The following is a 23,401-nucleotide window of genomic DNA, read 5'->3' on the forward strand; positions in this document are numbered from 1 at the left end:
AGGAGCTGGATGACCTCCGGATCATTCGGAAGAATGAGGAGTTAACAGATAGTAGTTTAAGGGAGGTAGTTACGCCAAAGGAGCAGCACATAGGTAATTGGGTTACCGTCAGGTGAGGGAAGGGGAAAGGGCAGGCAGAGCAGGGTTCCCCTGTGGCCATTCCCCTCAACAACAAGTATACCGATTTAGATACTGTGGGGGGGGGGGGGGGGTTGACTTACCTGGGACAAGCTGCGGCAGCTGGATCTCTGACACCGAGTCTGGTTCTGCAGTTCAGAAGGGAGGGTGGAAGAAGGGGAGAGCGGTAGTGATAGGGGACTCGATAGTTAGAGGTACAGACAGGAGGTTCTGTGGTTGTAACAGAGACTCCTGGATAGTTTGTTGCCTCCCAGGTGCCAGGGTCAGGGATGTCTATGATCATGCGCACAGCATTCTGAAATGGGAGGGTGATCAGCCAGATGTCATGGTACACATCGGTACCAATGACGTAGGGAGAAAGAGTGAGGAGGTCCTGAAGAGTGAGTATTGAGAGCTTGGTAGGAAGTTAAAAAGCAGGAACTCGAGGGTGGTAATCTCCGGATTGCTACCTGTGCCACGTGCCAGTGAGGGTAAGAGTAGGATGCTCTGGAGGATGGGCACGTGGCTGAGGAACTGGCATTGCTAGTCAGGGAAAATGTTACAGCAGTGCTCAGGCAGGACATATTAGAGGGCTTGTTTACCGAGGCCATATGAGTGGAGCTGAGAAACGAGAAAAGTATGACCACATTAATGGGGTTGTATTATAGACCACCCAATAGTCAGTGAGAATTGGAGGAGCAAATCTGCAGAGAGATAGCAGACAACTGCAGGAAACATAAAGTTGTGATAGTAGGGGATTTTAATTCTTCACATATTGATTGGGACTCCCATACTGTTAAAGGTCTAGATGGGTTAGAGTTTGTAAAATGTGTCCAGGAAAGTTTTCTAAATCAATATATAGAGGTACCAACTAGAGAGGATGCAATATTGGATCCCCTATTAAGGAAACAAGTTAGGACAGGTGACGGAAGTGTGTGTAGAGGAGCACTTTGGTACCAGTGATCATAACACCATTAGTTTCAACTTAGTCATGGATAAAGATAGATCTGGTCCTCAGGTTGAGGTTCTAAACTGGAAAAAGGCCAAATTTGAAGAAATGAGAAAGGATCTAAAAAGTGTGGATTGGGACAGGTTGTTCTCTGGCAAGGATGTGATTGGTAAGGGGAAGGCCTTCAAAGGAGAAATTTTGATGGTGCAGAGTTTGTATGTTCCTGTCAGGATTAAAGACAAAGTGAATAAGAATAAGGAACCTTGGTTCTCTAGGGATATTGGAATGCTGATGAAGAAAGAGAGAGAGAGATGTATCACATGTTTAGGCAACAGGGAGCAAATAAGGTGCTTGAGGAGTATAAAAAGTGCAAAAAATATACTTAAAAAAGGAATCAGGAGGGCTGAAAGAAGACATGAGGTTGCTTTGGCAGTCAAGGTGAAGGATAATCCAAAGAGCTTCTCCAGGTATATTAAGAGCAAAAGGATAGTCAGGGATAAAATTGATCCTCTTGAAGACCAGAATGATCAGCTATGTATGGAACCAAAAGAAATGGGGGAGATATTAAATGGGTTTTTTGCATCTGTATTTACTAAGGAAACTGGCAAGGAGACTATGGAAATAAGGCAAGCAAGTAGTGAGGTCATGGAACCTATACAGATTAAAGTGGAGGAGGTGCTTGCTGTCTTGAGACAAATCAGAGTAGATAAATGCCTAGGACCTGACAGAGTATTCCCTCGGACCTTGAACGAGACTCGTGTTGAAATTGCAGGGGCCCTGGCAGATATATTTAAAATGTCAGTATCTACGGGTGAGGTGCCAGAGGATTTCAGGATAGCTCATGTTGTTCCGTTGTTTAAAAAAGGCTCTAAAAGTAATCCGGGAAATTATACACCGGGAAGTTTGATGTCAGTAGTAGATAAGTTATTGGAAGGAGTAGTAAGAAATAGGATCTGCAAATATTTAGATAGACAGGGACTTATTAGGGAGAGTCAACATGGGTTTGTGCGTGGTAGGTCATGTATAACATATCTATTAGAGTTTTTCGAGGAGGTTACCAGGAAAGTGGATGAAGGGAAGGCAGTGGATGTTGTCTACATAGACTTCAGTAAGACCTTTGACAAGGTCCCGCATGGGAGGTTAGTTAGGAAGATTCAGTCGCTAGGTATACATGGAGAGATAGTAAATTGGATTAGACATTGGCTCAATGGAAGAAGCCAGAGAGTGGTAGTGGAGGATTGCTACTCTGAGTGGAGGCCTGTGACTAGTGGTGTGCCACAGGGATCAGTGCTGGGTCCATTGTTATTTGTCATCTATATCAGTGATCTGGGTGATAATGTGGTAAATTGGATCAGCAAATTTGCTGATGACACAAAGATTGGAGGTGTTGTGGACAGTGAGGAAGGTTTTCAAAGCTTGCAGAGGGATTTGAACCAGCTGGAAAAATGGCAGATGGAGTTTAATGCAGACAAGTGTGAGGTTTTGCACTTTGGAAGGACAAACCAAGGTAGAACATATAAGGTAAATGGTAGGGAACTGAGGAGTGCAGTAGAACAGTGGGATCTGGGAATACAGATATATAATTCCTTAAAAGTGGCATCACAAGTAGATAGGGTAGTAAAGAGAGCTTTTAGTACATAGGCCTTTATAAATCAAAGTATTGAGTATAAGAGTTGGAATGTTATGGTGAGGTTGTATAAGACATTGGTGAGGCCAAATTTGGAGTATTGTGTGCAGTTTTGGTCACCTAATTACAGGAAGGATATTAATAAAGTTGAAAGAGTGCAGAGAAGGTTTACAAGGATGTTGCTGGGACTTGAGAAACTGAGTTACAAAGAAAGGTTGAATAGGTTAGGACTTTATTCCCTGGAGCATAGAAGAATGAGGGGAGATTTGATAGAGGTGTATAAAATTATGATGGGTATAGATAGAGTGAATGCAAGCAGGTTTTTTCCACTGAGGCTAGGGGAGAAAAAAAACAGAAGTCATGGGTTAAAGGTGAAGGGGGAAAGTTTAAAGGGAACATTGGGGGGGGGGCTTCTTCACACAGAGAGTGGTGGGAGTATGGAATGAGCTGCCAGATGAAGTGGTAAATGCAGGCTCACTTTTAACATTTAAGAAAATCTTGGACAGGTACATGGATGAGAGGTGTATGGAGGGATATGGGACAGGTGCAGGTCAGTGGGACTAGACAGAAAAATGGTTCGGCACAGCCAAGAAGGGCCAAAAGGCCTGTTTCTGTGCCGTAATGTTCTATGGTTCTAAGGTCATAAAGAAGGAAAATATGGAATATGAAGATAAGCTCGCCAATACTATTAAAGAGAATACCAGGAGTTTCATCACATACATAAAGTGTAGAGAGGCGAAATTATACTGGAATGGTAGTAATGAAGGACAAGGAAATGGCAGGTGAACTGAATAAATATTTTGCATCAGTCTTCGCTGTGGAAGACACTAGCAGTATGCCGGAGGTTTGAGGGTGTTAGTGGGCAGAAGTCAGTGAACTATTACCAGAGAGAAGTTTCTTGGAAGACAGACAGGTCTGAAGGTAGGTAAGTCACCTGGACCAGATGGTCTACACTACAGGGTTCTGAAAGAGATGGATCAAGAATTAATTGAATCTGGCATGATTCTGGATGAATGGGAAAATTGCAAATTTCATTCCACTCTTTAAAAAAGAAGAGGGGCAGAAGAAAGAAAACTGTAGAAATGTTAGTCTGACCTAACAGTGGGAAGATGTTGGAGTTGATTGTTAAAGCTGTGGTTCTGGGGTACTTAGGGGTACGTGACAAAATAGGCCATAGTCAGTATGGTTTCCATGAGGGAGAATCTAGAACATAGAAAACATACAGCAGACCCTTCAGCCCACAAAGCTGTGCTGAACATGTCTCTACTTTAGAACTACCTATTCTTTACCCATAGCCCTCTATTTTTCTAAGCTCCATGAAGCCATCCAGGAGTCTCTTAAAAGACCCTATTGTTTCCGCCTCCACCACCGCTGCCGGCAGACAATTCACACATTAACCACACTCTGCGTAAAAAAAAAAACTTGCCCAATATCTCCTCTCTACCTACTTCCAAGCACCTTAAAACTATGCCTTCTCGTGCTAGCCATTTCAGCCCTGTGGAAAAACCTCTCACTATCCACACGATCAATGCCCCTCATTATCTTGTACACCTCTGTCAGGTCACCTCTCATCCTCCGGCGCTCCAATGAGAAAAGGCCGAGTTCACTCAACCTATTCTCATAAGGCATGCTCCCCAATCCAGGCAACATCCTTGTAAATCTCCTCTGCACCCTTTCTATGGTTTCCGCATCCTTCTTGTAGTGAGGCAACTAGAAATGAGCACAGTACACCAAGTGGGGTCTGACTAAGGTCAACATCTTATCTGACAAATTTGTTGAAGTTCTTTGAAGAAATAAGCAGGATAGACAAAGGAAAATTGATGCATGTTGTATACTTGGATTTTCAGAAGGCCTTTGACAAGGTGCTTCACACGAGGCTGCTTAATAAGTTAAGAGCCCATGGTATTACAGGAAAGGCAGTAACATGGATAAAGCAGTGGCTGATAGGCAGGGGGGAAAGAGTGGGAATAAGGGGAGTGTTTCTGGTTTGCTTCTGGTGACTAGTGGTGTTCCACAGGAGTCGGTGTTGGGGTTGCTGCTTTTACATTATATGTCAATGACTTGGATGACAGAATTGATGGCTTTGTGGCAAAGTTTGCAGAGAATACAAAGATAAGTGGAGAGACAGGTAGTTTGGAGGAAATAGAGAGTCTACAGAAGGATTTAGACAAGGAGAATGGGCAAAGAAGTGACAGATGAAATACAGTGTCAAGAAGTGTACGGTCATACACTTTGGTAGAATGAATGAAAGGGTTGACTATTTTCTAAATGGAGAGAAAATTAAAAAATCTGGTGCAAAGGGCTTTGGCCCAAAACGGCAACTGTACTCTGGATGCTACCTAGCCTGCTGAGCTCCTCCAGCATTTTGTGTGTGTTCCTCACAACTTCTATAAACTTTTCCCATCTAACTTTAGGTACACATACTCTGGTATTTGATGTTTCTTCCCTGAAGACTTCTAACTGTCCACCTTGTGTGTGCTTCTTAGGGTTGTACATGGTGACATATATGTACTTCGATAATAAATTTACTTTGAACTCTGAAACATCCTGTACTTTTGTTTTTGATCATTTATTAATGCCTATCTTGACATTTTTGTGTCTAATCTTATGTTCTCTCATTATGTAAGCTTTCAGGTTCACAATCCTCTGCATGCAGTTAGGTAATGACTAATCCAACAGCAGCCGGCTGTACTGGAAGAGAATGGTTCATGCTGTTAGTTGAAGTCCCTGTTAGAAGTTTTTAAACATCCACAGAATCTCGTGCGTTACATGTTCTCCTATTTTGCAACAGCCATGTCTGAGATCTATTTGTAGTTTATTATAACTAGTAGGAACTTGCACTGTACTTCAACCACAAAACAACAAATATCACAGCATACTATATGTCAGTGATAATAAATCTGACTTATCTTTAGACTGCTGCATGTGCTTCTTGTTAGTCTTATTGTATTTATAATGGGTAAATTGGTTTATTGTTGGCATGTGTACAATGGTACAAATGTACCAATTGATGTCACAAGGTGGTGGCACGCGTGGACGCAGCAGCAACGCTGGCTGTAACCAGCGGTGAACTTCTTCCTGCTCATCTTTTCTTAGACTAAAAATACTACTCAATGTTATGAACATTAAAATCTGCAAGTCTGCCTTTCCAATGAGAGAAATAATAAAGGTGCTGCCTAGTTATGGACTAGTGTAGGGAGTGAGCTCTCACTCTGCACCGCAGTCTACTCCAACTACTTAGGTAAACGACAGTGAGAGGTGGTGTGAAAATCCCTGTAGGCTTTAAGGCAACCACTATCATTCTGGTACCCAAGAGAACAATGGTAACAGGCCTAAATAATTACTGCCCTGTGGCACTGACTTCACCAATCAGGAAGTGCTTTGAACAGTTGGTAAGGGATCAAATAAAATGATACACTGGAGCATTTTCAGCTCACCTACTGCTCAAACCAGTCCACTGATGATGTCATAGCCTCAGCCCACCGCTCTGTCTGTTCCACCTAGAAAATGATGCCTCATATGCTAGGATGCTGTTCATTGACTTCAGCTCGGTGCTTAACATAGTCATCCTTCAGGCTGCTGGGTAAATTGTCCTTGCTGGGACTCAGAACCCCTCTCTGTAACTGGATTTTGGATTTCTTAACAGAATGATCCCGTCAGAACGAGTTGGCAACAACATGGCAAGTTCCATCACACTGGGCACTGGTGCTCCTGGGGTTGTGTGCTCAGTCCACTGCATGGCCAGATTCGGCTCAAACCGCATCATCAACTTTGCCGATGATACTACTGTGGTTGGCCTCATCAGTAACGGTGATGAATCGGCATACAGTGAGGAGGTGGAGAGGTGGGAGAACAACAAACTGAGTGCCAATGTGGACAAGACAAAAGAAATGATTGTGGACTTCAGGAGGGTAGAAGTCAACCACTCTCCATTGTACATCAGTGGCTCTGCAGTGGAGATAGTGCAAAGTACAAAGTTCCCTGGTGTGTACATAATGGATGATCTAACCTGGACCTACAACATTTCCTCACAAGTCAAGAAGGCGCAAAACGTCTACACTTTCTGAGGAGGTTGAGGGACGCAAGGCTCCCTGCTCCCATTCCAACAGCATTGTTGAGAGCGTCCTGTCTGGCTGCATCATTGTGTGGTTCAGAAGCTGCAAAGCAACAGACCACAAGACCTTATAGAAGATAGTTAAAACAGCCGAGAGGATCACCGGGGTCTGTCTGTCTCCTAATTGTGACATTTACCAGGAGCATTGCAGACAAAGGGCCTGAGGCATTGTTGAGGATCCCACAATCCCTTTGACCCACTACCATCAGGAAGGAGGTACAGAAGCATCTGGACTCGGACTGCCAGACTGGGTAACAGCTTCTCCCCTCAGGCTGAGACTAATGCCCTGCCACCACCGAAGTTTCATCACTAGGTTCAGCGAGCTGTTTACTGTTAACCTGTGCTGCATGCATTTTGAATTATATTTTACTAACTTATTTATTTTTGTTTTTATGTGCTGTGAGTGTGATATATGTTGTGGGTGCACTGTGGTTTGGAGGATTGTCGTTTTGCTTGGTTGTGTATATGTACAGTCAGATGGCAATAAACTTAAACTTGTACTGTGAAAATCTTGGTTTGGCACACTGTTCATACAGGTTTCAAGAGAAAAGCAATAACAAAGTACAGAGAAAGGTGATACAGCTACAGAGAAAGTGCATTGCAGATAGATAGTAAGGTGCAGGGCCGTGACGAGGTAAATTTGTAAAGTCAGTAGTCCCATATTGGTGCTAGAGCAAAGCTCTGCCTGAGGTTGGTGGAGCTATCTTCTTCTGGCACTCCATCTGTTGGTAGGGCAGTGTAACTGCAGTGTGACATTTACAAAGGCTGTTTCAATATTAAACATAGTAAATAAATCAATCACAGTAATAAGAAAGTAAGGAAAATTGTAGACACGTTCAGACATATTACTGTTACAAGAGTGATTCCGGGAATAAAAGGGTTAATGTGTGAGGAGTGTTTGATGGCTCTCGGCCTGTACTCATTGGAGTATAGAAGAATGGGGGGGGGTGGGGGGAGGTCTTACTGGAACCTACCAAATATTGAAAGGCCTAGATCAGAGGTTCCCAACCTTTTTTTACATAACCAATAACCAAGGGAAACTCCTGGCAAAGATAGAAAGGATGTTTCCTATAGTGGAGTAGTCTAGGACCAGAGGGCACAGCCTCAGATAGAGGGGTGTCCATTTGGAATAGAGATGGGGAGGAATTTCTTCAGCTAGAGGGTGGAGAATCTGTGGAATTTATTGCCATAGATGGCTGTGAAAGCCAATTCATTGGGTATATTTTAAAGCAGAGGTTGATAGGTTCTTGATTAGTCAGTGTGTCAAAGGTTATTGGCAGAAGTCAGGAGAATAGGGTTGAGAGGAATAATAAGTTAATGATGGAATGGTAGAGCAGATTTGATTGGCCTAATGGCCTCATTCTGCTCTGATGTCTTATGGACTAGTTATCTGAAAACCACATTTGGTGTCAGTTTTCTCTTTGCAGTAGATTGACTTTGAAAGATGACTTGTGGGACTAGCAACACACCATTAGATTTCCCTTGGGCTCAACAGAGTTTCCATTCTGACCTTGGACCTTATTGTCTGCCTGCATTGCACTTGCTCTGTAACTGCAACACTCCATTCTGTTTTCTGTTACTGTTTATCTTGTACACTACCTCAGTGCACTGTGTAATTTAATCTGTATGAACAGTATGCAAGACAAGTTTTTCCTTGTATCTTGGTACATGTTGCAATAATAAACCAATCTCATTTCCAATTAAAATTGTTTACTTCTCTTGCTGTTACAATGCCATTGAACTGTCATCTAGTAATAAAATAAAATGCATTCTTGACCTCATTATGGCCTTGCAATGTCTGCCTGCACTGCACTCTCTGTAATTATAACACTTTACTCTGTTATTGCTTCATCTTGTACTGCCTGGATGTACTGATGTGATGAAATGATCTATATGAACGGCATGCAAAACAAAGTTTTTCAGTGTACCTTGGTACATGTGATAATAATAAATACGGATTCTAAATACAATCGCACAGACGGGAAACTGGAACAAATCAGGGAGTCAAGCAGCATCTATGGAGGGAAACAGGCTGTCACTATGTCGGGTCAAGGTCCTTCATGTATACTATAGATAGAGGACGGATCACAGGAATAAAAGGGAAGGGGTGAGAAGCAAGAGCTGGAGGAGATTGGTGGATCCAGGTGAGCAGAGGGACAAGGGAATGCTAGGCAGGTGGAGGAGGAGAGAATCATATCAGACTCAATCGGGTTTATTGTTGTGAAGTTTGGTGTTTTGCAGCAGCAGTACAGTCCAATACATAAATAAATCATAAGATGGTCCATTCTCTAGTTCTTAACAACTTCGATCTATCACTTCCAGGCTTCATACTTCATCCCCCTTTTGACTCACCTGTCACCTGCCAGCTTATCCTTCTCCCCCTTCCTCCTTCCTTTCCAGTCCTGCTGAGGGGTCTCTGCCCAAAACATTGACTGATTATTCCCTTCCATCAGTGGTTGACCTGCTGGGTTCCTTCAGCACTTTCTGTGTGGTGATGTAGTGTTCAAGGTTGATGGACTGTTCAGAAACTGGGACAGCAGTTTTGCAATTCAGATGTCATCCCCTCCGTGTCTGTGGCTTTTAGTGCTGTTGCCTGTGGGTTCTTGCATCTTTTGATCAGGCACTAACAGCAAAATCTTGTTGCCTTCGGTTTCACTTACCATACTAAATGTTTACTTTTCCAGGATTATTACAAGACGGGGATCATCCGCTGTCCAGATGGGATCTCGATTCCCGAACTGAGGGAAGCCTGTGACTACCTCTGCATCTCCTTTGACTACAGTACCATCAAATGCAGAGATCTCAGTAAGTCATAGTCATAGAGCGCTATATGTACAGTAGAGAGCGATCTCTGCTGTGCCGCAGAGAACAAGCGGCAGCTGCTAAAGGAGAGACTGAACAGCCAAAAGACCCAACCACCACCACCACTTACTCTTGCCCAAACTGCAGCAGAATATGTGGATCTTAGATCGCCTCAATGGCCACCTGAGGACCCACCCATAAACATCCCCTTTGGAGAACTTCGTACTCAACTTGAGTGTTCACACTACTAATGTGCTACAGCACAGAAATGTCCTATCTAGTCTATGCCAGACTATTATTCTGCATAGTCCCATTGATCTGCACCATAGCCCTTCATACCCCTCTCATCCATGTACTTACCCAAACCTCTGTTAAATGTTACAGTCAAACCTGCATCTACATTTCCACTGGCATTTCGTCCTACACTCGCACACACTCTAAGTGAAGAAGTTTCTCCCTTGGGTTCTCCTGAAATCTTCGTGGGTTTCAATATTTCCTTGAGAGCCCGTCATACGTACATTCATAGAGTCACAGAACATGTCTTCTTCTAAGTCTGTTACGTACCAGCAGCAATAGATTACACTATGAGTCAGGTTTCAATGTTAAAAACCATGATCTTTATTAGTGTCTACTCAAATGTAGAGAAATAAATGAAATAAACAGAAGTTAACAGTGTATTGAGTGTATATGTGTGTGTGGCTCCCAAACAGTCAAGTTTAGGAACAATTATTTAAGTCTTAAAATTCAGATGGCAAAGTAGAAAGGTCTAGTAATCCATGGAATAAATGATGGGAGAGATTAGTAAATCCACGTTAAAATGTAGAGAGAAGGCAATTACAAATGATTCCACAGGTTCCACACTGGGTAAATGAAGTAACAGTCGCCAAAGTTTTTATCCGTCAAAATGTCTTGTCTTGTCCATACTGCAGCAACCGCCACAGGAGCCTTGCACAAGGACACACACACTGCCTTGGCTGAGGCTCGAACTAACAACCTTCAGATCGCCAGCCCAAAGTCTTAAGCACTTGGCCACACACCAGGTGACAGTCACAAAATACCCTTTCTTCCAAGTGGTTACCACATTACACACCCAATCCAGGTAAGGGTTAACAGCTGTAGTCCCACAGGATATTCCAACAAAAATCCACATACAGATTATATGAAGTGACAGTCACACATCCAATGCATGGTGTGCCATTGATCAATCCAATCTTTCGGGCATGGGAAAGTATCAGACTTTACCCATTTTTAAACAAGCTCCTTACTGGCAGCTTGTAGTCCAAAGCCTCTGCTTACAACTGACAATCCCAGCGGTCTGTCGCAGCTTGTTATACTGATATCATAGTCCCACCTCATTCAGGTGTCACATACGGTGACACTCACAGTAAACAAAACCCGTAGGCACGTAACGCCTCCCCCCAAAGAGGAAAATTCACTCTTTGGGGCAGAGGCCACTGACAGTAGATCACCAGAGTCCTCTGTCTTGCACTGAAGGTTGATTGGCCCTGTAGCTTTCACTTTCACCACCTGACTTCACACATCTTCTAGGAGAAGCTCTTTGGAGCTTCTTTTGGCATTTTTGTAGCTCTGGATTTTTATGGGATGGAGTTGCTAGCCCCATGCCCAATCCTACTTTGCAGCTACTCTTGGGACTGTCCATGGCAGAGTTAGTCATAAAACACTACATCATAGAAACGGGCTCTTTTCGTCCATCTAATACATGCCAAACCATTAATCTGCCTTGACCCATTGACCTGCACCTGTACCATAGCCCCCCCATACCCCTCTCATCCAAGTACCTATCCAAATTTCTCTTCATTGTTGAAATCGACCCCATATCCGCCACTTGCGGTGTCAGTTCAGTGAAGAAATTCCCACACAGTTAAAGTCTCACTCAATCTCAGTGGAAAAAGCCTGTTTGCATTTACCCTATCTATACCACTCATAATTTTACATACTGTCTTTCGGCTGAATTTGAATATCCAAATGTTTACAGTGCCTATAAAAAGTATTCACACCCCCTAGAAGTTTTCATTTTTTTTTACAACATTGAATCACAGTGGATTTAATTTGGCTTTTTTGACACTGATCAACAGAAAAGAACTCTTCCATATCAAGGTGAAGACAGATCTCCACAAAGTGATCAAAATTAGTTACAAATGTAAAGGGGATTTCTCCTTTTTCTTTGTTACTGTGTATGTAATCAAAATGGCTTCTTTGTTTTGTTAAAAGTAGAAATGCTTCTTTATTATGAGAGAATGCTGGAAGCTTGTTTGGGTTAAAATTTACTGATAACGAGAATTGTGTACCTTTGTAAACCAATTGGGATTAATGTGGTTCTTGCTTCTGAGTCTGTAAGCGATTGTTGGCGGGCTTTTGGGGAGATCGGCACAAGGGGGTGAGAGAGAGAGGACGCGATGCTGTAAACTGGGCGAGGAATGGACCCCGGGGGGGGGGGGTGGTCCAAGGCCAGGAGGTACCCCGAGGAGAGGAGACGAAGATAGATGTGTTTGGTAGACCACTTCAGATGATCCTGATCTGCGAGTCGAGGAGTTCGGAGGGGGTTACATTGTGGGGTGCTCGTCCGGGATTGATTTCTGTGGAAGCTGTGTGATTGCCCTCTTTAAATTTTATCTGCGGCAAGGAGCTGGTGTGCCTTTGCGGGTGTGCGATTGCTGGTTATCATTGCATGTGTGTTGGGTGGGGTGGCTGTTGGTGCCCCAGAGGGCGTTGTTCGAGTTCCGACTAGTGTTGACGAAATGGTGGTGGGACCATGGGTTGTCGGTACTGTTTGGAGAGTGAGGAGTGACAGGTTGGGATGTTTCAACAGTGGTGAGCTCTGCCCGGTTGTTGGAATAATGTCCAGCCCTAAAGGGGCGGAGGCGTGGGCGGAGCGGAGCTCTCAGTTGTTGGGTGAGTGGCAGTGCTTGGCTGAGGGAAAGCGACAGGGATTGGTTGGAAGTTTGAGTAGGCGGGCTGGTGGTGGTGTTAGAACCGTTAGGTACAATTACTGAAGTCTTCTGGCCACCATTCGACCCCCTCCAAACTCCTCGACTCGCAGCTCAGGACCATCCGAAGTGGTCTACCAAGCACATCTATCTTCGTCTCCTCTCCTCGGGGTACCTCCTAGCCTCGGACCCCCCAGGGTCCATTCCTCGCCCAGTTTACAGCATCCTTTCTCTCTCACCCCCTCACGCCGATCTCCCCTAAGGCCCGCCAACAATCGCTTACAGACAAGAACCACATTAATCCCAATTGGTTACAAAGGAACACAATTCTCGTTATCAGTAAATTTTAACCCAAACAAGCTTCCAGCATTCTCTCATAATAAAGAAGCATTTCTACTTTTAACAAAACAAAGAAGCCATTTTGATTACATACACAGTAACAAAGAAAAAGAAGAAATCCCCTTTACACAAATATAAAACACAAAATAAATGACTGCTTTTTTCCAATCAGTATTTAGTAGATGCGGCTTTGGCAGCAATTACAGCCTCGAGCCTGTGTGGATAGATCTCTATCTGCTTCAGTGTTGTAAAACAATAAAACATGAAAACTTCCAAGGGGGGGTGAATAATTTTTATAAGCACTGTATCTGCAATAGGGATGACCAGTATGCATTGAAGTGATACAGAATGTGCCAAATTATATAGAGTCTGAAGAACATGAGGGTGGTGAGTACATGGAATGAGCTGCCAGAGGAAGGTGTTTGTGCAAGATCCAATGGTATCATTTAAGAAGCAAGAAGGTATATATATAGAGGGATGTAGCTGAGAGGAATGTTGGACAAATGCAGGAAGTTGGGGATGGGCACTGTGGTTAGCATGGACAGGTTGGGCTGAAAGGCCTGCTGCCATGCTATAATTGCTGAGAAGCCTGGCTGCTCTTCCAAAGAGTAACCCATTCATAGTCCTTTGATCTCCCACCATTGAACTAGTGAGGAGGAGGAGGAGGAAGTTGAGGGGTTAGATTCTGTGTAGACTTGATTCTTCTTTATGATTCCTGACTGAATGCAAACATTAAACATTTCTGATTTATTTTCAAAATGACTTTTTGCAACAGAGTTATCCTTGACAGTTACTTGCAGCATGCAGCATTGTAATTAGCGTAACACCTACAGCGCCAGCGACCCGGGTTCAATTCCCACCACTGTCTGTAAGGAGTTTGTATGTTCTCCCCATGACCATGTGGGTTTGTCATTTACTTTAATGACATCAACCTGAATTTGTGTGAGATGAGAGAAGCTTGGGTTGATAATCTGCATAACTGTGCTACGCTTGTGTTCACCTGATCTGATCTTAACTTGGTTATGTAGATCCTAGATCAGCCTCTACAGATACCTGAGGATCCACCAATAGACAACCCCTTAGGAGAGCATCATACTCGACTTGAGTGATCACACTATTGCACTGAGCAGTCAATGTGTACAGTAGAGATCACTCTGGTGGAAAAGCACGGGCACGTAGTGTGGATTCGTTGTTACAATAACACTTTCCCTCTCTTTTCCCTTTCCTTTTGCTCTACTTATTTAATTTGTTTTTTCATAAGTGAGTGAGGCCTCCATCAGTCTGAATCAACCGTGCTTGCTGTCTAGATATGCAAACCAGGGCAGTACAATATGGAGAGCAAGATGCTGTCTATGTGGCAAGCTCCCCCTCTCCGCACACCTGAAGCACCCAAGGGAACGGTGGGGACTGATGTATTTTGTCACCAGCAGCGATGCAAGAGTTGCCAGTCAGCAATGAATTCAATGCATGACTCCCTTGGGGACTCTAGCTCTGGATTTTTCCTTAGCGTTTACACCTAAAGCCTTCTCCATAAGTGGGTGTAGTTGCAAGCCAGTGAAGGTTTGACGCCAGAGTTTTCCTTCTCCAAGATGAGCTAAACACAGCTGATGAGCTCTATCTGCCAGTAATCTGCTTTTGCTCCTGGTTCTGTCGGGCTTAGTAAGTAAGCCACACATGAAGGCCAGGAGCTGGACTTGGTTGTCAGAGGCTATTTGAGATGCTCACCATTGGGAGCATTTAATAGGTAGTGGGAGCTTATCCCCATTGCCACACCCGGCTATAACAACCATAAGGAACCTTTTGCTACTTATTGCAATTTACAGTTTTTATTATTTATTGCAATGTCCTGCTGCTGCAAAACAACAAATTTCACGACATATGCCAGTGATATTAAACCTGATTCAGATTCAGATCTACAGTGATCTTATTGAATTACAGATTAAGCTTAAGTAGTCTTTTCCTCCCCACCGGTTTGGAAGTTGATATGTAAGTGGCCTGAGCCTCTGGTTTCTGTGTGAGGTGCTTACTGACTGGGTTTTTTTGTTGTGCCTTTCAGGTGCTCTAATGCATGAGCTCTCCAATGATGGTGCCCGCAAGCAGTTTGAATCTTACCTGGAAGAAATGATTCTTCCACTGATGGTGGCGAGTGCTCAGAGTGGCGACCGAGAATGCCATATTGTAGTCTTAACAGATGATGATGTGGTCGACTGGGATGAGGAGTATCCACCACAGATGGGAGAAGAATACTCACAAAGTAAGTTGGCGATGTAGCAATGTTATGTACAGGTGACATTTGAGTTACGGAAATTTGCCCTTACAGAATTCACGAATTTGAGATGCAGAGTAAAATTTGCTTTCATGGTATTTGTGTGTATGTGGGGTGTGGCTGACAGGTTAGAGGGCAGGGGGTTGTATGGAGTAGATAAATCAACAGGATTTTGTTTTTTAAGCTCATACTTCCTGACATGTGTGATGTATAAGCCCATTCTGTAGGAGCGCAAGGGTCACCTGTACTAATAGGATCTTGGAAGTGATTATCACAATAATATTAATCTTATTATTATTCACCCTTAAGAGCTCACTCTAAGGCACAGTTATTCAGTGACATGCTGATTTGCTCTGCCTAATTCTGTTTGCAATTTTGTCCTTGGTTTAGGGTGATCTTGTTTTCCTGTATTCAGTTTTTTTGAAATCTAAACTCTTGGTTGTTGGTCTCCTTAAGCTTCTTTGAAAGCGTACTTTGGAATGATGTGATAGGAAGCTGTTGCTGAACTTATGTGGTGCCAGCAGTTAGATGTGCCTAATACACTTAGATTAGTGTCACTACCTCAGTTCCTTTGTGCAGATGCCCTCAGTAACTAACTCAACTCCGGCTGTGAATGTGCTAGGCTTGAGTTTGACTCTGAAAACCTAGTCCAAGGTGTAAAAACCAGAAGACTCTAGTAAGAGCAGAATTAGGCCATTTGGTCCATCAAGTCTGTTCTGTTATTCCATCATGGCTGATTTATTATCATTCTCGTACCCTATTCCCCTGCCTTCTCTCCGTAAACTTTGATGCCCTGACTAATCAAAAACCTATCAATTTCTACATTGAATATACCAAATGATTTGATCTCCACAGCTCTCTGTGGCAATGAATTCCACAGATTCACCACTCTCTGTCTGAAATTCCTCCTCATCTCCATTCTAAAGGCACAACCTTGTATTCTGCAGCTGTGTCCTCTGGTCCTGGACTCTGCCACCATTGGAAATATCCTCTCTACATAACTGAGCATCAGTGTGTCTCTCTCTGTGCCTGTGCTTTTGTCTGTCTGACTGTCCTAAACACTTCACTCTCTCCCTGTCTGATGGAATTGGAATTGGCTTATTACTGTCACATGTACTGAGATCTTGCATTCAGTTCATACAGATCAGATCTGTACACTGGGCATTGAGTTAGAACAAAGGCAACAATAACAGAATGCAGAATAAGTTGTTATGGTTACATAGAGAGTGTAGTACAGGAAGACAGCAAGGTGCAAGAACATGCAGTAAGATTTTCTTTGAGCAAATTGGGAGGTGAAGTCATAATATTTATTGTATTTTTGAGGTATAGCATTGGACATGCCTTCCTGGCCCTAGTAGCCATATTGCTCAGCAACACAACTTTTTAACACTAGCCCACTGCTGGCAGAGTTTGCAGTGGCCAACAAACCTACTGGTCATTACATCTTTGGACTGTGGGAGGAAACTGGAGCACCCAGAGGAAGCCCACGTGCTCATGGAGAGAACCTTACTGACTATTGAACTCTGAACTGTGGAATGTCCCGAACTGTAAGAGTGTCGCACTAACCACTGCGCTACCATGGCGCCCTAATAGCGGAGGTTACAGCAGAGTTGATGGGTTCTTGATTAGTCAGGGTGTCAGAGGTTATGGGGAGAAGACAAGAGAATGCAATTGGGATGGAAAATTATCAGCCATGATGAAATGGCTTAATGCTGCTTCTATGTTGAATGTTTGGTCTTATTTGCCCAGCTTGATTGGGGAGGAGAGAGAACCAAGCTGAGAAAATGAGGGACTGAGTATATAATCATTAACCGTACACTAGTTTTCGAACTACTTGTTGAATTGTATTGTTCTCTGTAGCCGATTAAATGTCCTTGTAGAAGACTGAGGTTAAATGGAGATACAAATGTGGTTACTGATGAGCTGGTCATTGAATAATGTGACAGGTTTGAGGGTTTGAATGCCCTATTCTACTGCAGAAAGATAAGAAGGGGTTTGGAATGTTGGAACTTCAGTGACTGAAGCAGTTTCGCAAATTATAGTGGAGCGAGCTAGTTCTGGTTGTCACATTATAGGAAGGATACAAGGCTTTGGAGAGGGTGCAGAAGGGGTTTACCAGGATATTGCCTGGATTAGAGGGCACGTGTTATAATGAGAGGTTTGGACAAACTTGAGTTTCTGTAGTTTAGCGGTGGCTGAGGGGTGATCTGGTAGAGGATTATAAGATTATGAGAGGCATAGATAGACGGACATTATTTTTTTCCCAGGGTTCAAATGTCTAATGCCAGAGGGCATGCATTTAATGCGAGAGGTAATTTCAAAGGAGATGTGAGGGCAATTTTTTTTTACACAGAGAGTGGTGGGTGACTGGAATACACTCCCTGAGGTGATGGATGGTAGAGGCAGATACATTAGGGACTTTTAAGAGATGTTTAGATAGGCACATGGATATAAGGTAAATGGAAGGATATGAACAACGTGTAGGCAGAAAGGATTGATTTAGTTGGCCATTATATTACTAATTTAATTGCTTTGGCACAATGGTTACTGTTCTATATTCTGTGCAAGCATCTTCAGTTAATGGTATTGCTTCAATTGCTGGGTAAGCTGTTCTAGTTGTAACCCTTGGGTTCTGTTGGCAGCGTAAGTCTAGGGAAGATGATTTCTGTCCCCACCAAATGAGATGCAAAACCTTCTGTTTGTGTGGATGCTGTGTGATGTGTTACCGTGTTACAAATCAGTACCACAAAATAACTGACAGTACACCATATGCAATGAAACAATTTAGCTTTATAATTCGTAATTTGACTAAAGGGCTAGTAAAGAAAAACAAAAAGGACCCATTTTAATGAAACAGTCTAATATGCACGTTGGAGCTCACGGTTTCCCTTCCACTGGTCCATCGATTTCCCTGGCCTTTTGAAACGTGACCATTGCTGCTTTTAGTTAGTTACAAGAGAAAAGCTAATCATTGAAGATTGATTATCCATATTGCACTCTCTGCTGTGAACCAGATGGTGTCTTGCTTGGGACCTGCTGCCCTCTGCCAAGCCAGTCCTTGTTCAGTAAAATAAATAAATTTAAGGCCGACAGGCTGGAAAGCAAACCACACTGGAGGGGAGAATTCATACTCGAGCTGTAACATGCAACATACTTTTGTCTGCACAAGCTGTCATATTTGCCTGTATTGAATTCAGCAGGAATTATTGTTTTTATCACAGAGAGTTGTAGGAATAGCCCAGTCCATCACACAAATGTGGCGTAGCAGTTAGCATAACACTATTTCAGTGCAAGCGACCTGGGTTCGATTCCTGCCGCTGTCTGTATGTGCTCCCCATGACCATCTAGGTTTTCTGTAGGTGCTCCAGTTTCCTCCCATATTTCAAGGCTATACAGAGTAAAGTAATTGATCACATGGGTGATGTGGGGTTTTTGGCCTAAAAGGACCTGTTACCCTGATGCATCTTTAAACTTAAAAAAAAATAAATGAAGACTTCAAGTCCCCACTCAGCCTTCAGTTTATGAGAAAAAAGGTGCTTAGTTTGTTCAATAATAAACCACAGATTTGAACAATTTATAAGGGGTTAGTGTAATGCTTTATGGTGTTGGTGACCCAGATTCAGTTCCTGCTGCTGTCTGCAAAGAGTTTGTATGTTTTCCCTGTGACTGCGTGGGTTTCCTCCAGGTGCCCCCAGTTTTCTCCCACATTCTGAAAACATACGGGTTAGGGTTAGTGAGCTGTGGACATGCTACGTTGGCACCAGAAACATGGCACACTTGCAGGCTGCCCCCAGCACATCCTCAGATTGTGTTGGTTGTTGATGCAAAAGATGAATTTCACTGTATGATTTCAAGTGTATGTGATGAATAAAGCTAATCTTTTATCTGAGAAAAAAAAGGAACAGTCTATTTTAAGTGCAGATTTGTCATGGTGTTACTAATGATTAGAGCTGTGCCAGTTGGTTCAGGAACAGAATGGTTGAAGGGAAGTAGCTGTTCTTGAACCTGGTGGCATGGCTCATGGCTCTTTAGGCTTCTGTACCTCGTGCCTGATGGTAGCTGCGAGAAGATGGCATGGGCTGGATGGTGGGGTTTTTCAATGGCAGCTTCTTGAGGCAGCAACTTCGGTAGATACCACCGATGGTGGGAAGAGTGGATGTGTGCTAGCAACTTTGGACAAACTTCTATAGATGTGACTGGTTGCATCACATCCTGCTTGAAAATCCCAATAACCTTGAATGGAGAAACCTACAAAAGGTGCTGGATATGACCCAGTCCGTCACAGTTAAAGCCCTCCCCTCCATTGAGCACATCTACACGAAGCATTGTCACAGGAAAGCAAAATCTATCATCGTGGCCCCCCACCACTCAGTATCATGCTCTCTTCTCACTGCTGCCATTTGGAAGGAGGGCCCACACCACCAGGTTCAGGAACTATTATTACCCCTCAACCATAAGGCTTTTGAACCTCAGCTCTGAACTGATTCCACAACCTATGGACCCACTTTCAAGGGCTCTACAACTCACGTTCTTGGTATTTATTGTTTGCTTATTTATTATTATTTAGTTTTTTTTGTATTTTTTTGTAATTGCAGTTTTTCAATGATTCTGTTTTTTTTGTATTTACTATGGATACCCGCTAGAAAATGAATCTCAGGGTAGTATATGGTGACATATATGTACTTTGTTAATAAATTTTCAAAGAGACTACTAGGTAGGTATATGGAGGAATTTGAGGTGGGGGGGTTATATGGGAGGCAGGGTTTGAGGGTCGGCACAACATTGTGGGCCAAAGGGCCTGTACTGTGCTGTATTGTTCTATGTTCTAATTTTCTTTTAACTTGTTTGCTTATTGGAATACATCCATAATAATGTGACTCTTATCTCATCTCAAGTAATTTACAGTACCAAGTTATACCGATTCTTCAAATATATTGAGAACCGTGATGTAGCTAAGACTGTGCTGAAAGAACGAGGACTGAAAAAGATCAGGCTGGGTATTGAAGGTAAGTTAAGGATTTGCCTGGATATTGTGAAATGGAGTAGAGTTCTTGAGTCATACAGCAAAGCAACAGGCCATTCAGTCCTACTAGTCCATGCTGCCCAACCTGCCCCATCCAGACTAGTTCAGAGTCAGGTTTAATATCGCTGGCATGTGGCACGAGATTTGTTGTTCGGTCACAGCAGCACGATGTAATACATAATAAAAACTATGAATTACAGTGAGAAGTGTCCTGGATACTGGGCAAACTAGTGCTAGCTAAATTTACAACTTTCTGCAGCTTTTTCTGCACGTGTGCTGTGGTCCCACTTTACCAGACCGGAGTGCAACCAGTTAGAATGCTCTCCATGGTACACCTGGCCGTAACCTCCTAAACCTTTCCAGTGCATGTACCTATCCAAGTGTCCTTTAAAAATTCTTATTGTACCTTCCTCAGGTTCTTCCTCTGGCCGTTCATTCCAAACAGATGTGTAAAATAAAGGTTGCCCCTCAAGTTCCTGTTATATCTCTACCCTCAAGCCTAGGCCCTCTTTTTCTTGATTTTCTAACCTGAAAGACTGAGTGCATTCACCCTATCTATGCTCAACATGATTTCTCAGAGGAGTAATGTCCTGTAACTTAGTCCCTCAAGTTTCATCAACTTTCTTGTATTTGAACGGATCGTAAATCATCTCTCTGTCAGCATGTTCGAGATTGTTTAACGTCATTTCCAATTCACAAGTGTAAAGGAGAGGAAATAATTGTTACTCAGGATCCGATGCAGCACAATAAAAACCACAATAAGATACAATAAAAGAAAACATAAATAGTATAAATACTTGAGAAAGCTTGTATATAGAGATTGATTGTATGTCTGTAAAGTGACGCAAGGCACAGGAGTGTCTGTACATAAGATAACTCTGATTGGGACTGATGAGTAGTGGTGGTTGTGTGTGTGGAGGTATTGATCACCTTGGGGAACGTAACAATTTTTGAGTTTAGTAGTCTTGGCATGGATGCTATGTAGCCGCCTCGGAGTCCATGTGCAGGGTGGATGGAAGCTTTCATGGTGTTACGGACTCTTTCCTGGCACCTGTCTGTAAATATGTCATTGATAGCGGGTAATTTACTCTGCCTGTATTGCTGAGGACCACTTGTCATGTTGTGGGCTTTATTGTCATGGTTTATGCTCTGTGTTCAGGTTACCCCACGTACAAGGAGAAGGTGAAGAAAAGACCTGGGGGCCGGCCCGAGGTCATCTACAACTACGTGCAGCGCCCCTTCATCAGGATGTCCTGGGAGAAGGAGGAGGGTAAAAGCCGCCACGTTGACTTCCAGTGTGTGAAGAGCAAGTCTATCACCAACCTGGCGGCAGCAGCGGCAGACATCCCCCAGGACCAGCTGGTGGTCCTGCACCCCACACCACAGGTGGACGAGCTGGACGTGCTGCCCAACCTGCCGGTCAACAGCAACAACGAAGGTGAGCTGGAGCCCCCGCCCCCGGCTGTCTGATGCCTCGCAAGGAGGAGGAGGAGGAGGTGGGTTGCTGCCAGAGACCCCAGAGCATGCCGTTGCTGAATGACATCCTCGTCATGCATTTACCCGTGCGAGAGAAAACGTGCGTCAACGTCTTACACTAATATGAACTTGCGGCGTAACCAAGTTACAGCTTGTATTTTCCAAACACCAAGGCCGAAAGCTGATTGCTTTTGTTGCCAGGAAGAGGAGTGAGAGCGTGATGTATTTGTTTCTTCCACATTCTTATTTTTAAATGCACAATGTTATTTAGAAAAGGCTATTGCAATCTGGGTGCTATGTACCGGGGGAATGGCTTTGACCTGTAATATTGTGTTTGAAAAACCACGTGTTCTGTGAAATGCATTAAATTTCTGCAGATACAGCATGGGGCAAAGTGATCTCTAGACTCCGTGCACTAAATTTACCCTGGTGGTTTGAAGCATTTGTTCTTCGGGCATAGTTGGTGGGGATGGTGGGTTATAGAGCAGATATTTCTAGGTATTGCTGTGTTCAGAGGAGTGCTGCTCCATGAAACTATTATTAAGTTTAATTTCTTGAAATATATGTACATGTTGCAGGAGTGTTCTTTGCATTTCTAACAGCTGAGGAATGATTATATAAATAAACGTCTCAAGCATTTCTCTTGTTCGGTGAAGTTTTCTTACAACCTAATTCATAAGTGTCAAACTGACTCTTCTATATTTCTCCATGTGACAAGATCTCAATCACAGTGCCACTGGAGGATAAATATGGGTTCAGAACACAGGGGTGTATTTATCACCAATGTAAAAAAATAACTTCTGCAGGATGGTACTGACAGTGAGCCATCCAAAATATTGCACCTCTGGTACCTACTCCCTTAAAACTTGCTGTTCTCACTAGGGAGGCTTGAACCTCAAAAGGAATTTTTTTGAAGGAAAAGGGTGGCACAGTAGTGTAGTGGTTAGCACATCGCTATTACAGCTCAGGGCGTAGGAGTTCGGAGTGCAATTCCGGTGTCCTCTGTAAGCAAGTCTGTACGTTCTTCCCATGAGCGCGTGGGTTTCCTCTGGGTGCTCTGGTTTCCTCCCATATTTCAAAGAGGTACCAGTTAGTAGATTAATTGGTCATTGTAAATTGTTCAGTTAAGGCTGGGGTTAAATTGGGGGTTGCTGGGCTGTGCGGCTCAAAGGGCTGGGTTGCTGCTGCCCTCTGGTGTTCAGCCAGTGGAAGACAAGCTGGACTGCGTTCATCTGCACTGAGTGATACGAGGGTCTGCTGCAGCTTGTTCTTGCAGAAACGTGGCTTCAGGACAACATCCATGCACAATCAACTACAGCCCATGTCATCGAAGGACTTGGGCTATTTTTAAAAAAATGTTTTTCACTATGTTTTTTTGCTGCTGTTATTCTATGTGCTGTGTGATTATCGGTTCTGTGTTTTGCACCTTGGCCCCAGAGGAACAGTTTTGTTTGGCTGTATTCATGTGTATGATTGAATGACAATTAAACTTGAACTTATCTGAACTTTAACGGTCAAATGGCTAAGGAAAAATTTTCATCCAGGGATGCAGAGGGTCAACAATTCAGTCTTGAAAGAGTTGTGCTGCCTGTTTAAAAGGTATTAGAACATTGAAGGGTCATAACGTGAATGAATGTACAGCAGGAGACATAAAGTGGGTTTAGATCTGTTATTCTGCTGTGAAATTAAAGAATTGATTGTTGCTACCTATTGAGTTACGGCCGCTTTGGAGAAGGAATG

The 23,401-nt window shown here is 43.4% G+C and overlaps 1 protein-coding gene across 2 annotated transcripts in view; it reads left to right on the forward strand.

Moving 5' to 3' along the window:
* The window catches only part of btbd10b (BTB (POZ) domain containing 10b), a 112,180-nt gene extending 89,880 nt beyond the window's left edge, over positions 1-22,300 (forward strand). For both annotated transcript variants that reach the window (XM_059976187.1, XM_059976188.1), the window contains 4 exons: positions 9,492-9,612; positions 14,953-15,150; positions 20,058-20,168; positions 21,345-22,300. In XM_059976187.1, coding sequence (XP_059832170.1) covers positions 9,492-9,612; positions 14,953-15,150; positions 20,058-20,168; positions 21,345-21,655 — 741 coding nt within the window. In that variant the 3' untranslated portion in view covers positions 21,656-22,300. The remainder of the gene's footprint in view (positions 1-9,491; positions 9,613-14,952; positions 15,151-20,057; positions 20,169-21,344) is intronic.
* Positions 22,301-23,401: the final 1,101 nt, after the last annotated feature.

This window comes from Hypanus sabinus, chromosome 7 (assembly GCF_030144855.1).
Source record: "Hypanus sabinus isolate sHypSab1 chromosome 7, sHypSab1.hap1, whole genome shotgun sequence".
In the NCBI taxonomy this organism is placed as follows: Eukaryota; Metazoa; Chordata; class Chondrichthyes; order Myliobatiformes; family Dasyatidae; genus Hypanus; species Hypanus sabinus.